Raw genomic sequence first — 21,726 nt, 5'->3', positions numbered from 1 at the left:
CTTACTGCATTATATTGCCTTGATTGTTTAAGTTTCTCAACAATTCTTTTTTACAGTGTGTGGGGCAGACCAACCACACCAAATTTGAAAAAATATCTCCCAGAATGAATAACAAACCACATCCAGGTACAGTATATATGATTTTTAGAACACAGAGTTTTGGGGCCATTTTGCTATGTTCTTAATAGCAGCAGGGCTTGTGGATTTTCACTCATGTGGATTTTCAGGTGTCTGTACTATGTTTTTCTCAACCGCCAAACAACAGCAGCTTAACACATATCAGCCTGCAGGTATCAGTGCAAACAACTACCTCCCAACTGTGAAAAAGCATTTACAGGGTGTTTCTACACACGCTCAGTATTATTGCTGATGAGCATTCTTCACAAGTTCTGGCTGGCATTCTGTTATTGCCAGGGGTTTCTTTAATGATCTGCTAACAGCTTAATGAGTGCGATTTGTAAGCAGTTAAAGATTGTCTGATAGATAGAGGTAATCATTTGCTTGTTGATCACATAAAATTGAAGAGGAAACGCATTTTACAGATAAAAATAGCATCCAGAGTGAAGTTTTGAAGGCCCGTTCATATAGGAAGCACTATTATTTAATTGTAGGTCTACGTAAACAAGCTATATGGACATATTTGTTTGTCATGTCATGATTGCTTTCAGCTAAAGTGTGTAATTATTTTGTAATTTGATGAAATACTTTCTCCTATCCAAGCTTAATATGTAGTCCTAGCTATCCAACACAGCAACATTGTTTCAACCACTTACTATCTATTTTGTGGCATCACTATGCGTTTAATCAATCGATGATGGGGGAGTGTTAAAGCAAAAGTCATTATTATTTCAATTCTGTATTGTCTTGAGCTTTGAAAATAGTTAAACTTTTAATAACATGTCGTGAGACCCTGTTTTTACCTAATTTTACCTCCTGTTTTTAATGCAAGAGTGTGTCCTAGGTAACAGTGGTCTTGATGAGTCAGTCACAGCAGGTGCTGTTTCAGAAGCCCATGGGAAATGTCTCAAAAAACATCTCCTATGACCTGACACTAAGTGCTAAAGGCTACACAGTCTCCTGAAGCTCCAGATAACAGTCACCAGGTTGAAATACAGTGGGACTGAGTACAAACTGACAGTACTCTACTCTTTTTGGGACTGTATAAACATGCAAGGGGCAGTGAATTTGTAGAAATTTGTGAATAACAGGCGTTCCAATTCTGTGAAAAAATTAGCTGAATTCTGTATTGGCCTACTCATAACAGTACAATAGCATTTAAGAAATGTAGTCACATCTAGAGCAGAGATGCACTCTTCAACAATATGCAATGCAATAAAACTATATTTGAATCAAGGCTTCATGACAATTCTTACTATTTAAATTAACATTTGCTACAGATCTGTTAAGCATTATATAATGTAATAATTCTGTGTAATGCTATTAATGAACATTATTATAAAGTGTAACCCACACCTAATTTACAATATGCTCAAGCACTGGCTGCCAGACTTTTAAGCATACATGTATGCACAGGTATTATATCATAAAAAATAAACTGTAAACAGTTTATCGCATCAATAAAACATACAATAGAACATAAGACACGTTGCTCTCCGGTAAAAATAGATTTATTTCATCACGGCACAGAAAAACTCAGTGTTGCGTGCCCCTGCCAAAACTGTTTGGTTTGCAGTTTGTAAAAAAAACTATAGTTAATACATTACTTTGTACACATTTTCAGATTAATTATAAAAACAAGTGGCAGACAAAAATTGAGGCTGATACAATAAGGGTTGAATAAAACTCAACCATTTATGTATGACAAATGTATATGATGAGAAGTTCCACTAGCTTTTCTTTAAAGTTATGAATTGAGTTAACTGAACTTGTCCCTATTATATTCATACTGATAAATCCCTTAGATTTTATAAAAGGTCTTACAGTAATATGATGTCCAAATGCTTTTCTGTGTATCAGCATTATCAAAGAACATGTGAAAGCATCGTCTCCATATCAAAGAACATGTGATAGCATTGTCTCCATTTCTATTCTTTGTCTTATAACAAGAACTACAATAACAATGACGTATTCACTCCTCAAAAATACAAATATGGACCCAAAGTATTGGGCACTGCTGTAATACAGTTACTGGGGTGAAAGTTTATCCAGTCATTATTTGCACTGGTATAGCGCTGCACCATGTGTATTTGAATTAAATCAAGATGGGGAATTGCACCATGCACATACCTTTCAGCACAAACTTTCAATTCATTATTAGTGAATTCCCTCCTTTGTGCGTAATGCTGAAGTATATTTACGTAAATTATCTTAAACATACAGCTGGTGTCCTAAAAATCAGTGCAAGACAATTTTTCTGCCATATTGTTGTATAGCTTTGAGTGTATTGATCCTTCAGAAGTGGCTTTCAAACAGTCGAGACTAATTACTGAACCTTTTAAAGAAAACGAATGATGGCATTTTGGTATCCTTGTGAAACAGATGAAAGAAAATGTTTATTAAAATAGAAATTAGGGCCTGTTGTGCAACTGAATTGAGAAATGATCAGAATATTTTCCCAGTGCAGGATGAAGAGACTTCATCATATCACATCATATACCCGTAATTAGTTTCATTGTGCTTTTTTCCTCTGTCAAACAGTGCTTCCCATTTGAAAATGCAAATGATCAAGCTTATTAAATATCAAGCTTACAGATTCGACTGGAATGTATGAAGTAGAAACTTACAGTTTGTACAACAACAGATAGGCAGCGGAGTGAGTATATTACTCTTAAATAAATTATGATAAAATAGACTTCTGTATTTTTTTTTTACAATTAATTATCTTCCAAAAAAAATGTGTTCAAGAGAAAATCTCAATCCCAGCCAAAATCATGACCTGTTATATGGTAGAACTTTTTGTTAAATGGCTTGTAGAAGTCTCTCAATCTTTGAATCACATCCGGATCAATGTTTGGGTGTGTTCGACCTTTCGTTTTGCCGAGGCAGTGTGGTTTGCTGTTGCTTTCAGGTCTTTTGAGGCAGGGGAAGCCCTTGGCTGGATTAAAGTGGAAGTGTTTGTGCGAGACCACCCTCTTCAGGTCCAAGAAGTGCTGTACACGGGCCATCTCCCCCGCGGGGTCGCTGATCAGTCGCTCCCCGCTCACAAACAAGAACTGGCTCATGGGGAAGAACTGCAGCCATCGCTCCAGATGTCTGGCATACATGCCGATCTGGACCGCGCTCCAGGAGGTGTCTATTAGGTTTGCTGTGATGTTCTTAAAAGTCAAGCTCTCAAAGGAGGGGATATCAGGTTTCTTTGAGCGGGTCTGCGTGTAGTCCGAAATTGCCCGGGTTACAGGGTCTCTAACCACAACTATCAGCTTGGTGCCCTTGGACATGGCATATATCCGGCCTGGAACCTCCTTGGTTACAAAGTAGCTCGGTGTCTTCTCCATGGTCAGCTGACCCTCCAAAGTCTTCGGCATTAGTTCCCTAGGAGCAGAGAGGCACAGGGTGGGTAAGTAACAAAGGAAGATTCATACTTAAAAACATTCTGATAGACACTCTGATATGAAAAACAGCAGGACGATCATGGTACATACCATGTCCATACAGTCTTTTTCTCTTGTCCTAACAAAGCTCCCAAAGCTGTTCCCTGTCTGAAAGAGTATATTCTCAGTCTCAGACAGCACACCTATGGATATTTCTGTTCAATATTCAATATGACTGTCGGATTGCACACAAAAACGGCAAAGACATGTGTGCATTTGGAAGATGCTTTCATCCAAAGCGACTTACAGTGTATTCAAGGTAGATATTTTATCAATATGTTTGTTCCCTGGAAATCAAACCCACATTCTTGGTGTTATTAGAAACATGACCTAGCAGTTGAGCAACAGGAACAAGAGCACTTTCAAGACTTCAAGCTTTAATCAGATTGGCTTAATGCAATTTCCATAGAATCGGGATGCACAGATTTTTATCATTCTACTGGTAAAGTTGTATTTACAATATTTACGGGAGTTACAATAAGGCTCAACAGTCTGGTTCTGGAAGTAAAAATTCCATATGGGAATTCATTTTTAATGAAAACTTGTTTATAGGCAGACCTACATTGAGGTTGCTAATCGATGGTAGTTGCCCAGTTGAACACATCAGTCTTTAATTATTTCAGCTTCATTTAAGAAAAAAACAAGATTAATAGCATAATTCCTGGTGAACAACTACAGTACACTATCCTTGATTCTGATGGGGAAAATCCACCAATCAGAGAATCGCAGCAAAGCACACTAAAAGAGCACTGCAGCAACTGGCCACTGCAATGATGCACTGTATGATGAGTCCAGATTTATGCTATTCCAAAGCGATCAGTGTAAGAATGGATTTGCTCTTCCCTGATGGAACAGGCATATTCCAGGATGACAATGTCAAGATTTATCAGGCTCAAATTGTGAAAGAGTGGTTCAGGAAGCATGAGAAATCATTTTCACACATAAATTGGCCACCACAGAGTCCTGCCTTAACCTCACTCAAAGTCTTTGGGATGTGCTGAAGAAGACTTTACGGAGTGGTTTGACTCATCCGTCATCAATACAAGATCTCAAAAATGTATGCAACTCTGGATGGAAATAAATGTTGCGACGTTGCAAAAGGTTGTCGAAACAATGCCGTCAGGAATGCGCGCCATAATCAAAGCTAAAAGCGGTCCAACAAAATATTAAAGTATGTGATTTTTTTTGGCCAGGCAGTGTATATTTTCAGATCCATAACCAACCATCACTAAATTTGAGAGACTGCAACACAGACACTGGAACCAATCTGTGGTTGAGTTACAGTAACTTGTGCTGCCTTCATGGGCTATTGGAATTATACTACTTCCCACTTCAGAAGTGGTAATTATGAGAACATCGCATTCAAGTGCTTTGTTGTCGGAAAGAAGAGGAAACACGGACAATGCCAGGTTCATTCATACATATTTCTTGAGGAACTTTTTTTTTTGACACTATAATACATATTCATTCATTTTGGACAAATACAAGCTATTTTCACGGTGTAAAATTTTACAAAATTAATCAAATGTTTGCTGATATACATAAATTAATTTGACTGAAATGGCAAGTACTAAAAATTTGCTGCATTTAGAAACATTTATAAAACCTGTCATTCACTATAGAAACCTTACTCTCCTCCTTAAATAATCCTTCTCTGCTACATCAATGCTCTCACTCAATACAGAACACAAGCTGTTTCACACAAAAGTTTGGAAATTTACATAAACTATACAACATTCTCCATTTTCCCCAATGTTTTGTTTCAGGCTAGGTTTGTTCATAAGTATGAAGATAAGATTTCTCTTCAGCGATAACAGATAACGCTGTTTCAGGCCAGCTGCTATATTTGGCAAATTAGCCTTTAAACTTTAGTTAGCAAGGGGCGAATGGCTAAGTAGGTCAAATGGGGTTTACAAAGCCAAACACTTGCAATAATGCACATTATGGTGGGAACAAACTCAGGGCCAATGTGGTATCAGAAAATGTAAACAGACTGGTCACAAGAGGACAATCTCCAGATCAGTGTATGGAAAATGCCATCAATGCTATCATTTACAGTCAAACCTCCAATCACCAAGTCACTTCTTGGAGTCATATCATGAGGATTAAACTTCCCTTAATCTTTTGATATACAATAATACATTGTTCTATGAAAACTTTATAGAATTCAACCTCCTCCCCATTGAAAAAAAGACCATTTATTGAAATTAAGCTTCAAAAATGGCTCATTCTGAACTTCTGCAACTTACTGTCAGACCAATGCATATATTTGGACACTTGAGCACATGAACACATATATTTACATGCCTATATATATATATATATATATATATATATATATATATATATATATATATATAGTAATTTTACAGTAGTCCTAAAAACAAGAGTTGGCCTTTTCAGTCTGATCTTACCCATTTGAAAGGCACATTTATGCACATCTTTGTTTGTGAATCTGTCACAATGCAAGGCAGGCTGTTATTGAAGTATGAGAGATTGAGTTAAAATTATATTTTACCTGAGAAGAAACCACAGCTCACAAACAAGTTCAGCAAAGCAATACTCATTTCACATTTCACAAGTCTTGTAGGCAATGCAGCAAAAATAAATAAATAAATAAGAAGAAAGTCACATATACTGTAATTCTAAGAGTCAGAGAAAGAGTAAACATCAATCATAAAAGGCAAAATTGTAACTGTTTTTGGCACATAAAAACTTTACTAAGTGGACCTTAGGGAAAAATTCAATAAATAAAAAAACGTTTAATGTGACTCTTTTCAACTCTCAAACAAGATTTATGTTTATATACTACCCAGTTTGAACAAGCCTGTCCAGTATTCTGCCTGAAATAACAAATAATTTATTCAAAGCCATTATTTATAGTTTGCTTGAGAGTTTTGACAGTGACAGATGTTTCAAAATAAAATTAGCTGTGAGGCATTACTTAGTGTATAATGTTGTCTTAACCTCTCCTACAAGACAAAGTTTAATAGATAATATCTAGGCAATTACTGGGAAGGAGAGGGGGGAAAGGGTTTGTAGGAGCAAAAGAGGAGAGGAGAAGAAAGCAGATTTGGTTCCTTAGTGTATTGAAGAGACTGGGGATGAGAGCTAAGCCTGTCAGGGGGATTGCAGTGGGCCGAGCTCATTAACCACCTACCACAATGCATGTGGTGCATCTTATATACTATAAGAAACCTCTCTCTCGTTATTTCTCCCTGGACCCATATCAATAATATGGGATGTGAAAAAAATAAATAAACCTAATGAGAGAGAGTGATGCATGTGGGGAGAAAGGGGAACCACTGTATCTCTGCAATTACGCTTGCAGTCCCTTAGATATACAAGCAGAGCCTTGTAAGCCTTTTGCAGTGGCCCAGAGGGAAAGCACGATCAAACCTTCCACTTGGTCCCCAAGCAAAACAGACCTGCATCAGAGCTGTATGCATTTTGCATGTAAGCAGACAGATACCAACATGTCTTATATTAAAAGCAAGGCAGAAATGTTGTCAGGGAAGGTACGGCAAGAAAATGACTAAGGGTTCTTTTATTTTTTATCAACGATAAAGACGACGAGATGAAAAAGCCACATCATGACAATTATTATCAAATGGTTTAATCACAACAATGTAAAAAAGAAAAAATCCTGTTGATTTTACACACACACAAAAATAAAATAAAAACTGGCAGCTGTGGTTGCCAGAATAATTGTGTAAAAAATACAGTAAAAATGTAAACAACTTTACAGAATAACCTGTACATTTTACAGTTTTAAACTGTTGTAATTTACATGACAACGCTGGCACCGTAAAGGAAAATTCTTTTAAAATTACAGTAAAAAAAGGAATCATAAACTTAATATTAACCTACTGAAACTGTAAAAATCTGCTTTTTACCTTATAAGGTATTTGTTAATCACCGTAGTAACTACAGAAAGACACATGATGACATAAAGTTCATCAATAGTGGCTCTTGACCAATAAACATGTTGAAACAGAGATCAGTGTCACTTGCACAAACTCTAAACATTTTCGTTATTCAGTTAACGTTTTTTTTTTCTGTAGCATTTTTAGTCTTTTACCATTAAAATTATATAAATTTTTACAGTGAACATACAGTTGACAAAACATGACGAGAAAAATTATACTGCAAGATATTTACAATCCCAATAACCATTTTTTTTTTTAAAGAAGGAACAATCTAGAATGATTGTTTTCAAATGATCCAATCATAGTAGCTACATTGAACTTTATTAAAGGGTTAGTGATTGTTATCTCTCCGCCTCTGACGGCCACGGGCGCTGCCTCACATGTCTGGGCAGCGATCACACTGAGGCAGCGTTTGTGGATGGCTCATGTTCTCATTGCGAGAATATGTCCATGGCGACTTTGCATCACGGCTTTCCTTCTTCAAACGGGGGAAATTCTGTAGATGGTATGGCATCATATAGTATTTTACCTGACACAATTTCAGATGCAGATTCCCTCTTGGATTATCAGAGAAATAAAGTACACTATCACAGGGTTAAATTAGAGAGCCTGCTGTGTTACATGGCTGTTATTAACTTGTGTTTTGTCTAGAGAGAAGTAAGCTGTGTCTACATTAAATCATGTTTTTGAAGAGGTTTCAGTAAACCTATGTTTACATTATCTGCTATCAGGTAGCACTTCAAAGGCTCATGTTTATGCCTTTAAAGTCTGTGTGAGTCTCGCTGTTTAATGTTCCATCAGGACAGTTTGAGATGCTGAGAAGAAAGCACTTTTTAGCAGCTACATCACTGTTTAATGAGTTCCTGTTTGTTTTCGAAAATGTTGTTATTGTTCAGTGAATTTTAATTGCAGCCCCAATAGTGATATAAGTGTTTTCATAATCAATCATTATAAAAATGTACAAAACACATTATATGTTTGATAATACATACTGATTAGCGACAACATAAATGTCACCTACCTACTATTGTATAGGTCCCCCTCGTGCCCCCAAAACAGCGCCGACCAACATCTCAGAATAGCATACTGAGATGCAATTCTTCTCACCACAATTGTACAGAGTGGTTATCTGAGTTACCATAGACTTTGTCAGTTCGAACCAGTCTGGCCATTCTCTGTTGACCTCTCTCATCAACAAGGCGTTTCCATCCACAGAACTGCTGCTCACTGGATGTTTTCTTTTTTGTTTTTGGCACCATTCGGAGTAAATTCTAGAGAATGCTGTGCATGAAAATCCCAGGAAATCAGTGGTTACAGAAATACTCAAACCAGCCCATCTGGCACCAACAATCATGCCACGGTCTAAATCACTGAAATCACATCCCCATTCTGATGGTTGCTGTGAACATTAACTGAAGCTCCTGACCCCTGTCTGCATGATTTTATGCACTGCACTGCTGCCACATGATAGGCTGATTAGATAATCGCATGGATGATTGTTGGTGCCAGAAGGACTGGTTTGAATATTTCTGTAACTGCTGATCTTATGGGATTTTCACACACAACAGTCTCTAGAATTTACTCAGAATGGTGCCAAAAACAAAAAACATCCAGTGAGTGGCAGTTCTGTGTAAGGAAATGCATTGTTAATGAGAGAGGTCAACAGCGAACGGGTTGGTGCTGTTTTGGCAGTACGAGGGGACCTATACAATATTAGGGAGGTGGTTTTAATGTTGTGGCTGATCAGTGTATAATCTGACCTTCAGTGCACCCGCTTTGATATAATCTGTCCTCCAGTGCATATGCTGTGAAGTGTAAGGTAAGATTTATTTTAATTACATCGCACATTACAGAGCTCATGCTGGGAAATCCGTCAGTACAGGAGAAACTCACATGCGAAATAGGAAAGCAAAAACAATTGCATAAAAGCATGTGCAAAATTGTATTGTTAACTGGTCTGCAGGACCATAAAAATAACAGTAATTCCAGTGATAGTCTTCAGTAGAAAAGAAGCCAGTTCTCTTTACACATTTTAACTTGTATCTGGACATGTAAATGGTTTCGGATCTCTCTCTCTCTCTCTCTCTCTCTCTCTCTCTCTCTCTCTCTCTCCCCCCCTCTCTTTCTCTCTCTCTCTGTTATTTATTTAATTTTAGTTTTATTAGTATATCAAAGCACTTTTCAATCACACAGTAATTTTTTTATCCCAATTTGTTTTTATTGTAATTTCTAATAATAATAATAATAATACATTATTATTATTATTATTATTAAGGACAGCTGTTCAGCAAAGTGTGGTACCAGAGACTACTTAGCTGTGCAGGCTGACTGTATATTTATTATTAAATCAGCCTTTTGCAATTCACAAAGCTTTTGGATGATTGTAAGTGCCAGAATAAAAAGCACAAATTATATGGACTATTTTAATGGTAATTTGAAAGTTATTTTTGTAATTCCTTGATCTTGACAGTAATCTCAATGACCAACATGTGGTATCGGATTTGTATCGGGCTTGTCGGACTGATACCCAATCTAGGTAAAAACAGTATCGGACCCTCGTCAAAGACTCTTCAAAACAGGTGGGCCGAAAAAGTGGCGCGGCCGGGCACACGAAGGCTGCATTCGCAGAGCCCTGGCTGCGGGTGCTCGGTGTCCGGCGGCCGTGACGACGGTGGATGTGGACACCGATTACATGACCCAAGGTGTGAGGAAACCATTCTCTTTTTGACAATGTAGGTACTGCAGCCCATTCGGTGTGCACCGAACAAAAGAAAAGGAAACAAAGGATTTACCTCCCGACCCTCTAGCGGGGGATGGAGTGGTCTGGACACCAGCTCCATAGCGAATGTCTCGCTCCCTGGGTCATCCATCTCAGGGGTGCTTAGGAGCCTTCCGGGTCCTCATGTGGGCCCGAGAGATGGGGGGCATCAGCTTTCTGCTGGGGGTGGTCTCTATGTCGTGGCCGAGAATTGGGCTCAGGTTTAGGCAGAGCTGCCTGGGCTTTTGCTGTTGCAATGGGACACCCTCTGCGAGCAGAAGGGCTGCGGGATCTTGAGCTACGCCCGGTGCAAGATGTGCTGGACGGCCTCCATCTGTTTCTTCAATGCCAAGAACTGCTGGACGAAGTCCTCAACGGTGTCGCAGAAAAGTCAAATCTGGGAGATGGGAGTGTTGAAAAACTGAGCTTTTTCAGTGTCCCTCATCTTGACCAGATTCCACCAGAGGTGGCATTCCTGGACCACCAAGGTGGACATCGCCTGCCCGAGTGCTCGCGCTGTGACCTTCGTCACCTGGAGGGCGAGGTCGGTCGCCGAGCATAACTCCTGAAGCACATTAGGATTACCCACATGTAGTTCTTTTAGTGCCTTTGCCTGCTGTACCTGCAGGACGACCATGGCATGCAGGGCGGAGTGCCACTGGATAGTCCGACTGTACGCTTTGGTTGCCACAGACGACATAGTTCTATAGGCTCTGGAGGGGAGCGCCAGTCAATCCTGCCAGGTGGCGGCGTTTTGTGGGCACAGATGCATCGCAACTGCCTTATCCACCTGAGGGACCTCTGTTACCCGTGGACCACCCCGCCGTCGAGGGTAGTGAGAGCAAACGAACCCGGAAGTCTGTTTCGGGCAGCAAAAGGTGCCCTCCATGACCTCGTCAGTTAGTCGTGCACCTCTGGGAAGAAAGGGACCTGGGGGAACCCAGGAAGTGGCGCCCGAACCCAGGAACCAATCATCAAGTCTCGAGCACTCAGGGGAGGGTGGAGGGTTCCAGTCCAACCTGATGCTCCCGGGCAAGCATGGCGGTCAGCTCTGTGTCAGCCTCAGGCTGGGCAGGCAGACCTGAAGGTGTCAGCCCAGTCGAGTCATCGGCATCTGACATCGCCAGTGAGTTCTCCGATGCAGCGATCAAAGACTCATCCTGCTCGCAGGCCCTGAAAGAGACGTCATGCTGGCCGTGAGGCGGACTTGTCTCATTTCAGAACCGGAAGAGAGCAAATGATCTTGCTGTCCTCGGGGAATTAACCGGCACAACCCACCCATTGAACCCTCCAAATCGCCTCCAGCGCCATCCGGGCTGGCCTCATACCCGTGGGTAGAAGGTGCAGCTTGGGGGGGGTGGATAGAGTGGCTTTCCCGCGGAAGAAGGAAAGCTGCGACCGCAACATTGCCATGGTTATATTCTCGCAATGAGAACATGAACATCTACAAACGCTGCCTCAGTGTTATCAGTGCCCTGACACGTGAGACAGCGCCCGTGGCCGTCGCAAGCGGAGAGATAACGACCGCATCCAGGAATAACACAAAGACGAATAGGCATCATTATAAAGACATGTCTTTAAAAAGACGTTCAACGTGTCGAAGCACCCAGGGGCGAAATCTGCACTCGTCGTCAGAAGGAGAGAAAGCCGCTGGAAATGCGCCATATATCCAACAGCATACGCTTCTTAAGAGGTGAATGGAACAGCAGTAGTAGCTCGCTGATATTACAACCACTCAGCTCTGAAAAAAATCTGAATGGAGTGGCATTCCAGCTCCTTTTATACCCGAATGTCCGGGGGTGTGGCATGCAAATTCCACTCACCAATTCTCACTGGCCTTTTCTCAAAGAATGGGAGGTGTTCGGGAATCTCAATAGTGACCCCTATAGTGTCACTACATTGACACAATGTCGAGTGAGTGACAGAAGGGGAATGGTGTCTAATCAAATTAATAAAAAAAAACTTCAAAAATCCTCAAATGATCAAAAACACACAATTTGACTTATTTTTGTCAATCGTGACAGTAATATACTACTACTGTACAGTAAAATGTAATATTTACTGTAATAATAATAATAATTATACTTAATTAATTAATACATTAAAATGTATATTAAATATTTGTATCCTTATTCATTTGTATTATGTTTTTTAAAGTAGCAAGGCACTTAATGCAGTGCTATATAGCTAATATTTATTCACATAATTATTAATTACATAATTATTAATATTGATATTGTAATGTTGTTAAAGCTGAAGGGTTGGACACCCATTACAAATGACTATATTTCACAATATAGCTAAGTCTTTTGTACCTTATTGCTTTAATATATTCTTCCCAACTGTTGACAAGCAAAATGGGTGCTTATCATGGGGTCATTTTAAGAGCAGAGACCCATTTGCCACGATGGGAAGAAATTCCTCTGGGAACGTCACTTTCTCAAAAAACCCAGTAGGTTACGAGAGGTGGTGGTATGCAGCTACTTCAAATAATCTGACAGAGTTTCTAAGGGACACGTTCCAGACCCACATCAAAGCACAAGTTTGAGGGCTCTAGGTTCTTTTGTGACAGTAGTATAACGTCTTATGATACATGTGAAAGCCTTTTATATTCTCCTTCATGCAGAGTCTTCAGAGTGCTCTCCAAATCTGTGATTTTACAATATTTCTGTTTGCAGATCAAAGACAGATTTAGAGAAAATGAAATAGTTTTTGTCTAGTCTGAAAGTCTGTAATCCACCTGGGTTTTGTGTTACACTCCCATTTCCTCTTCAACATTCAGAAACAACTGACCGGTTGTCAACTTTACATGAACACAAAACATCAGCCAGACTAGTGTTTACATTAAGACCAAACACAGCATTTAACTATGAGATGCAGATGAAAACTGATCTTTCTGTAGGGAAGTATATGACATGTTGCAGATACTAGAGTGGATGATTAGATTTTAGTGGCTAAAACTACATCTAAAAACATAAGATCTGTTCCAAAACCTAGTGAGATGCCTACGTATGTAGACAGCATATAGTGCATCCTAGGCAATCTCTTGATATGAAGGCCTTGTAAGGAACTTTCTTTTGGCTAAATATTAAGGCAAAATGCTTTGTGACAAAATCCAAAAATCTATCCAACATGGTGGAAGTAGTGTGTTAATAGGCTACTTATAGTACATTCAATAGTGATAAGTATTGATAAACATTGTTCAAACGTATTAATAAACAGTTGTGTTAGCTTAGCAACATGCTAACCCCAAACTCTATTAAAATCAATTGTTTGTCGAGCTTCCTCTGTTGTTCGTGAGGAGTGCTATTAGTGAGACGCACAGAATTGCTGCCTATGTAGTGTCCTAAATGAGTCACTTATTACATTTTTGTTAAGATCCTACTTAAGAAGGCAGCTGCCTATGTAGGCAATAGACACTAAGGCAGCTCACTAGTTTTTTGGAATAGATTTGTCTATTCAGTTTAATGTTCTAGTGAAAAGATGAGCTAATGGTTTATAAATAATTTTTGTGCATTTTACATAATATATATCGATTATTCTCTTCAATCTGCTTGTCTTACGATCCAAAGTCTAGCTGCAATTTTATTAGCAAACATAACAGCAATATCTATTCTTCAACACAGAAGAAAAGTTGCAAGCTTGTTTTTAAGAATACCCTACCATTATTCTTCCCAGAGCTTTTTTGAAAGAAATCCTGCTGTGTTTCTTAAAAAGCACTTTCACCCTCTGAGCACATTTGCATACAAAGTGAAGAAAGTAACAACACAATTCACTCTAATCGCCTGCTCTTTCTCACTGGGGTTAATGCAGAACCTCAGGGGTTCCACACGTCCCCTTGTGAAACATTCACCATTTTAGCAATGCACTCAATAGAATCATTTTCAATTTACTGCCAGCATCTGCCATCCACAAACAAGCTACTGCCTGTTAAGGCCCAGACATACTTCATTTTTCCACGTCCCGGATTGTGTCTGGTAGACGGCTTTGCCTTTCTAAGTATACTTTTTTGACCATGCACTTCGACTGCTTTGTCCTACTCTTTAGTACAGTCAATGGCAGGCACATGTGCCGACGATGCGCACATATGTGGACTGTCCGCATGCCGAGAAAAACTTGGCCACACGCAAACAGTCTGCACAAAATGCGTTGATTACAAAATTTGCAGCACACGCACTCTGCACGTTTTGATCAGCAAAGCGAACATCCGAAGTATAATTTGGCCTTAACTCTATCACAATGCCAGGGTATTTGGTCCTGAGTAAATGAAAGACACAATATGATTTCTGCATACATCTTTTCACCAGGTCCTTTTCTATGGTGCTAATTCAGTACCATGGTATCTGTATATACTGTACTGTACAGTATATACCATGGTATTCCCATCTGATATGATCAGAAATTAAATCAACTGTTAAGGGATAAATATTTCAGATTTACAAACAAAATCATAAAGATCAATAAATGAATGTCTTCTATAACAACAATCAATGACTTCATTATGCCTTATGGTTCTTTCAAAAGCTTTGTGTAAAGTCAAGCTGCATGTACAGTTATAAAGCCCTGCTGTGCTCAGTCATCATTCTGAACACCTCCCACAGGGAGCATATGGAAGCCTCTTCTATGTTATGCTTACAGAGCAGCAGAGCTTGATACCTCCACAGGAGACCTGGCCACCTGGCTACATGCTCCTCTCTCCATGTTTCTGCTTCACAATTAGTCTGTTGGGCCCCCTGGATAAAGGAGCTCATCCTGCTCTTTGCCACTTCATTGTATTCCCACTGTGCTGGTCATAGTGAAAGAACTGGGACCTCAAATTCCTCCAAAGAAAAGTCTATATCAACGTGAACAATGACAAAGTTAATCTATGCGATGCATCTTTCTCTGCTTATTGTCCAAAAGAATGGGGAAATATTTTGTGTATGTAAAAAACAGTGATTGTAGTTTATATGGAACAAATTTCATAGTTTTATTAGAATTTGTCACTTTGTGGCAAATTGATGTAACTGGTAGTAGAGCACAATAAAAGCTGTTATGTTTGTCCTACCCTTAATACTTAGTATTTGAGTATTTTCTAAACTGTTTTTGAAGATTTTTAACACACTACCCCATTTAGACTCATACTAAATAGATATTTTACAGTTAAATCAGGGTACACATGATTAAACAACCATCAACTGATCTACTCATTTTTAAAATCTATCCTTTTAATATTGCCATGCTGGCTAAATAAAGTAAACTTACAACTAGCTTATACTCAGCCTCAGAGAGTACCTAGAGAATGCCCAAAGTCCATTAACTGATTGTCTGATGAATATTGCAAATACAGTGGCAAGAAAAATATGTGAACCCTTCAGAATTACCTGCATTTATATATAAATGTATCTTAAAATCTGGTTTGATCTTCATTTAATCTACAAAAATTATTATAAAAAAAAACACTCTGTTTTAACTAATAAGACACAAATTACTGTATTTGTTCTTGTACGTATTGAATACATCATTCAAACATCCACAGTATAGGTTGGAAAAAATATGTGAACCCCTAGGCTTATGACCAACAAAAGCTAACTAGAGTCAGGAGTTGACAAACCTGACATCCAATTAATGAAACAAGATTGGAGGTGTGGAGCTACATTGACTGAAGCACTCAAACATTTTGAGTTTGCTATTTACAAGAAGCATCTGCTGACAAGGACCATCAACCTTATTCACGGTAGTGCCATCTTTGCTTTTTAATGGAATGACAATGAGGCTGTGAGTGGAAGACATACCATCTCTTCAGTGGCACACACAGTATAAAGCTGTGAAAGCTCCTATATCACATTTGATTTTCCACAACTCATGTTGTCTATATTTTTTTGTCTACTCAATGTTATTGAAAAGATGTTTTTTCAATGTTTTGTCCACGGAATGATCCAAAAACACTTTATACTGCAGTGCAACCCATTAAAGAGACTTATACATTTATCCCTCACAGCCTCTTTGTCATTCCCATCAAAAATCAAAGATGGTGCTGCTGTGAATAAGGTCTGTGCCCAGTTAAGAAAGAGATCTCAGAAGAGCTACGATCAAGAATTATTGCTTTGCATAAAGCTGGAAAGGGTTAAATATTCATCTATCCACAGTTAGACAAGCTGTCTATTAATGCAGAATACTAATGCATAAATGTACTTTCCCTAGAAGTGGCCGTCCAGCCAAGGTGACACAAAGGGAACACCGTAGAATGCTCAATGAGGTAAAAAAGAACCCTAGAGGGACAGCTTTAGACTTGAAGGAATCATTGGAACTGGTTAACATCTCTGACCTTGACACTCCACAACCCTACTGGGAAAATATTTTGTGGACAGATAAAACTAATGTTGACTTGTTTGGGAAGTACACGCAGCACTAAGTATGGCATAAAAAATACACAGCATACCGACATGAAAACATCATCCAGTCGGTGAAGTACAGTGGAGGGAGCATCATGATTTGGGGCTGTTTTTCCCCAAATTCCCATAATTTTTTGGTCTACTGACAAACAAAAAGTCATACTTACGTCCTTTTTTACAATAAATTCTCCTCCTTGCCCAGTATGTAGTGATCTGCATGAACAATGCCAATGCGAATCGACAAAAACAAAAGAAGTAGAATGTGGAAGGGAAAGTGGACATTTATAGTTATAAAAGACTTAAATATTGATCTGTGGCTCACCCACACTTATCATATTTTTTTTAGCTTAATTGGCTTTTTGAACCTCGAAAGTTCTGACCGTCATTCACTTGCATTGTATGGAACTACAGAGCTGAAATATTCTTCAAAAAATCTTTGTGTTCAGCAGAAGAAAGAAAGTCATACACATCTGAGATGGCATGAGGGTGAGTGCATGATGAGAGAATGTACATTTTTGGGTGAACTATCCCTTTAATGCTGATGGTCATATGTCTGGCTAAGCAAGACCACAACTTGACTATCACATGTAAGCCACGGATTGGAAAGACATGTATTATCTCAGCCTGCATCTAATGTTTCATGATGTAGCTGTGGGGTAAACGAATAAAGCATACCACCAATCATGGGTGAGGATCAAACTTACCTCCAATGATTGATAATGTTGACTATGAGAGGAGTTACACAAGCAGAGAGCATTCTGTTTATTTAGGCTATGCTTGTCTTGAGCCTAAACATTTTATCTAGGTCTTCACATTCCCAAATTATCAGACTGTGCTGGAAATATTTTTTTCCTACAAGGCTTACATAACTGTGGGTGACTACATGTTCTCAATCAACAAGTTGCCATTTTTCTCTCTTGATTTCTGTAGTAGCTATACCATATACCAGCTTTATTCTGTTTGTAATAAGCTATCAACCAACGAGAACTGTCTAAAACAGGGGTTTTCAATCTGGGGTCTGGGGACCCCTAGTGGCCCAGAGGGTGGTGTATGGGGTCCATGGAAAATTTCTGAGAAAAAAAATGGCTGTAAAAATGTTAACAATGAATGGATTTAACATTACTGTTTATACCCGCTTTAAGACTGGCAAGAAATTATAAGATGATTGACTGTCTTTTGTCTTTTCAATTGAGAGTCAATAAGAAATAAAAACTAATTTGCATATAGTTTTGTGAATTTCTGTTCATCTCTACCTCTTTTCACTATACTCTATACTTTCTAGAATAGAATAGTACTTTTGTATCTTTGTTTCTTCTTACCTTTGTCAACTTTATCCTGAACATTGGGGTTTGTAAATCCATATTCTCTGTAAAAAGTCTTTGGAACACAAGTTTATTGTGAACTATTCTATAAACCTAAATTTAACTGATTATGTTCCTCCTCCAATGTATAAATCTAACATGACAATAATAGTGAAAGATATGATCTCTCATGACAACTTTTGTCTTATCGGAAATATTTATTTAACTTGTCTTTTGGCTTTAGTACAATGATAATGTAAAAGCCAATAATTTTATTTACCAAACAATATGTTGTAGTATAATGTAAACTGGTCTGAAAATATATAGCTGTCTTTATATTTTAGAAAGGGGTCCTTTGCATAGGGATCATGTTTCTTAAAAAGCTTGAAACTCCTGGTCTAAAATTCCTTTATACAACACATTATTAACATGCAAACAGTTTGGATCAATTTCAACCAAATCTGACTAAAATACAATCAACATAAATAATAACTTTTTATTTGATCATAAACACTAGACTATTATCTTAATATGCAGCCTTATATGCAATTGAAACCAATACAACCAAGATTCTTCAGTTTATTCCTTATAAACTTCATCAGCAAATGTAAACTTTTTTTTTAGTTTTTTTTATTATTATTATTATTATCTCTAGTATTATTTTATTTGTATATTCTCAAAAATCTCAAAATAAATTGACATTTGAGGAATCTTTGTTGTATTGGTATGAACATTATTGGACCACTTTATCCTTTGTTATTATTTTGGGTACCTTTTTTGTGTATTGATGCCTTTTCCCATATTGAATATTGAAAATATTAGCAATGATAAAATGCATAATCAAAGACTCTTGTTTGGTGTTCTTTTTTTTCTCATAGTAGCCTATAAATTACTCTACATTGACGCATGTGAGTCACCAAATTCCACGATCAGTACGGAAACTTAATCCGATTATCTGCCAAGTCTGACAATAATGCGGTAACCAAAAGTATCAATACCAGTTTGCATTAGCTATACTGTTTGCTCTGATTCCAGGTTTTGAGGGGTTAATCCCAGACTGGATGCATTTACCTGTACCACTCGAGTCCTTTCTCATAGTTGCGATCAAAGAAGTGCGGCTCCGCTCCCACCGCGCGGATATCCGGATGAAGTCGCAGAAACTCCAGCAGCGCGCGCGTTCCTCCTTTCTTCACCCCAATAATAATCGCTTGGGGCAACTTTTTTATCTCGGACCCGTTCGGGGCATTTGTCACTCCAGAGTCCTCGTCATAAGTCACATCGCCCTTATTCTCCTCCCAGCCTTCTCCTCTGCTGTCAGCATCGCTCTCGTTATTTAATAAGTCCCTCGTTTGGCTTTTGAGGAACATCTCCAGTTCTTCAGGCTGGTTCTGGAGAGCTGTGGGTGGCGGCATCCTCCTGCTCCGTTCATCCAGCATGAAAGTCGGTGTGGTGGAGCAGTAGCCCACGCAGCAGTAGAGCATGTACACCCACAGAGACAGCATGATGCACAACAAGAAAAGTTGATTTTTCACCGGCTGAGAAGTGTGGCAAAGCGGACTATATTCCATAGGACTCTCCGGTGTAGAATACCAATGTCCAATAGGGCATATTGACAAAGTTACTTGTTCCTCCGCATAGATCCCTGTAACAAGCAGGCATCTCCACTGAAGAAGGGAAAGAAGAGGATGAATCCCCAGCAGATGTTGAATTCATTTCATTTTGGTGTCTCAGACAGTGCTGGAGATGTAGAAGGTCATAGCTATTAAAATAGCACGAGCGCTTGTCAGGCACTGGTAACTGTCATCTGAGTGCATCAGGGGCCCTGCACAGTATTTAAATAAGAGGGGCGTGTGATTGGCAGTGGGATTGACCAACCAGAGGGCGTCATTGAGACTTTGTTCTAGACATTTCATAAACAACAATGTAAGTAAGTGTATGATGTCTATAATATGATGTTTCAACATGTTTCTAATTTAATTTACTTAAATATTAAATAATTACAAATCTACACTGTAAAAATTGTTTGTGAAGTATCTGCTTCATATATATATATATATATATATGCATTCTTAAAATATTGTACAACATTATGAATTCAAAATAAATGAAAAATATTCAATTAAAATGAATGAGGAATATTAACCTTTTTTATTTTATAAGTTTTATATAATAGTTTAGTACATGTAAATTATACATTTGCATTGGAATTAATAAAAACATAATTAAGAATACTTATTTATTTATGAAATATGAAATATAATTAATTAAATACATATTTAAATAAATATAATATTTAAATACAACTAATATTATTAATACTTATACAAATATTTTATTTATAAAATATTATTTAATACATTTATTTCAATATATTTAATTTAAACTGTTTTTAAATCATACTTTTGCCTAAAATAGTTTTTTAATTGATGATAAAAGTTTAAATAATTAACCAATTAAACTTAAATGCATTAGGTTACATCAACAAAACAAAATTTCATTAAAATATGAACTCTTCAGATCAGCCCATAAATTGCTCCTTGATGTAACAATTGGAACGTTTGGAATTTTCACTTTTCACAGATGTACTACAAATATGTAAATTAATGTATTTATTTGGTTGAAGATTAAGACATTGTATGAAAAGAGTTGTCTCATTTAATCTTTACTGTTCCACATTAATAATATAATATTATATATTTTATATATATATATATATATATATATATATATATATAAATCAAAGTTACGATCTGCTATCTGGAAAAAAGGTTAAAAAAAAAAGTTATTTCTACATTTTACAAGTATGTAGACTTAAACATGTAAACATAACATGTAAGGTAAATGCATATTTAAAGGAAAGGAAAATATCAGGATTTACACAGATCTGTTCTTGAGGAACTTCTTGAGGTATAATTTAAAGCAACAAAAACTAATCATTCATGCAACAACTTATGCCATTAAATTAACAACAGTTGTTTTTACTGTCATCTCATGGAGTATTCATGATACAGAATTGTTTAGGCACGAATCCAGAGTTGTTTGTAAAACTCCCACTGTTCGTCTCTTCCTTGTGTCTATAAACATGTCACAGTGGCACCAAACACTTAACATGAAAAGAGACGCAGGGTGTAGATGATGTTATTTTAAAGACACATGATGTTGAGTGGGGAGGCAAAGTTAATAGAGAAACATTTGAACGATTGAGAACAGTGTGAATGTGTGTTTGGCCTCAGGTAAGGGGCGCTGGACCTCTGGCACCTGTAGCATTCAATGGGATTATCAGGATTACGCCAGAGCTGCCACGTCAATCAGAGTTTGAGTAGCACACTGCCACTGCCCACTAATCCCTTTATCTCATCTACCACACGGTGTGTATGCGTATATCTATATTTCCTGCATGCACTCGTATCTGTGGTGAGACACATTTGCTTCATGTCAGATCATGCCTTCCACAAGCAAAAAGCAACAGGACAAACACTTGCATGTCTACTAAGCTAAATAGTTTGGATCTTCAAAACTAGATTATATAACTCATTCCCCTAAAATGAAAGTTATTCAATGGAAGACAGGTGCAATGGGTGACTTTGATGATTTATAGAAAATCTTAGCTACGCTCTGAGTAAGATCAAGACTAATTTACAGTAAAATGCTTAATTCAATGCAAAATCCCATCAATAGGAAATGCAGCTTTTGACCCTTTGAAATATAAGTTTGTGCATTCAGACTGGTTCTCTGCTGGCTTTGCTTCAGAGCCCAAATTGGAGATTGTGTATGTACAGTGTATATATATACACTCACCTAAAGGATTATTAG

The 21,726-nt window shown here is 37.9% G+C and overlaps 1 protein-coding gene across 1 annotated transcript; it reads right to left on the bottom strand.

Annotated features, from left to right (window-relative positions):
- Window positions 1-1,618: 1,618 nt before the first annotated feature.
- LOC127653111 (heparan sulfate glucosamine 3-O-sulfotransferase 3B1-like) lies at window positions 1,619-19,675 on the bottom strand. Its single transcript, XM_052139639.1, has 2 exons — window positions 18,985-19,675; window positions 1,619-3,492 (listed from the first exon to the last, which is right to left on the bottom strand). The coding sequence occupies exons 1-2, from the start codon at window positions 19,479-19,481 to the stop codon at window positions 2,874-2,876; spliced, it is 1,116 nt and encodes a 371-aa protein (XP_051995599.1). The 5' UTR covers window positions 19,482-19,675; the 3' UTR covers window positions 1,619-2,873.
- Between the last annotated feature and the right edge of the window lie 2,051 nt (window positions 19,676-21,726).

Source organism: Xyrauchen texanus, chromosome 12 (genome assembly GCF_025860055.1).
Source record: "Xyrauchen texanus isolate HMW12.3.18 chromosome 12, RBS_HiC_50CHRs, whole genome shotgun sequence".
NCBI lineage: Eukaryota > Metazoa > Chordata > Actinopteri > Cypriniformes > Catostomidae > Xyrauchen > Xyrauchen texanus.
This window is presented reverse-complemented; position numbering and strand designations above follow the sequence as displayed.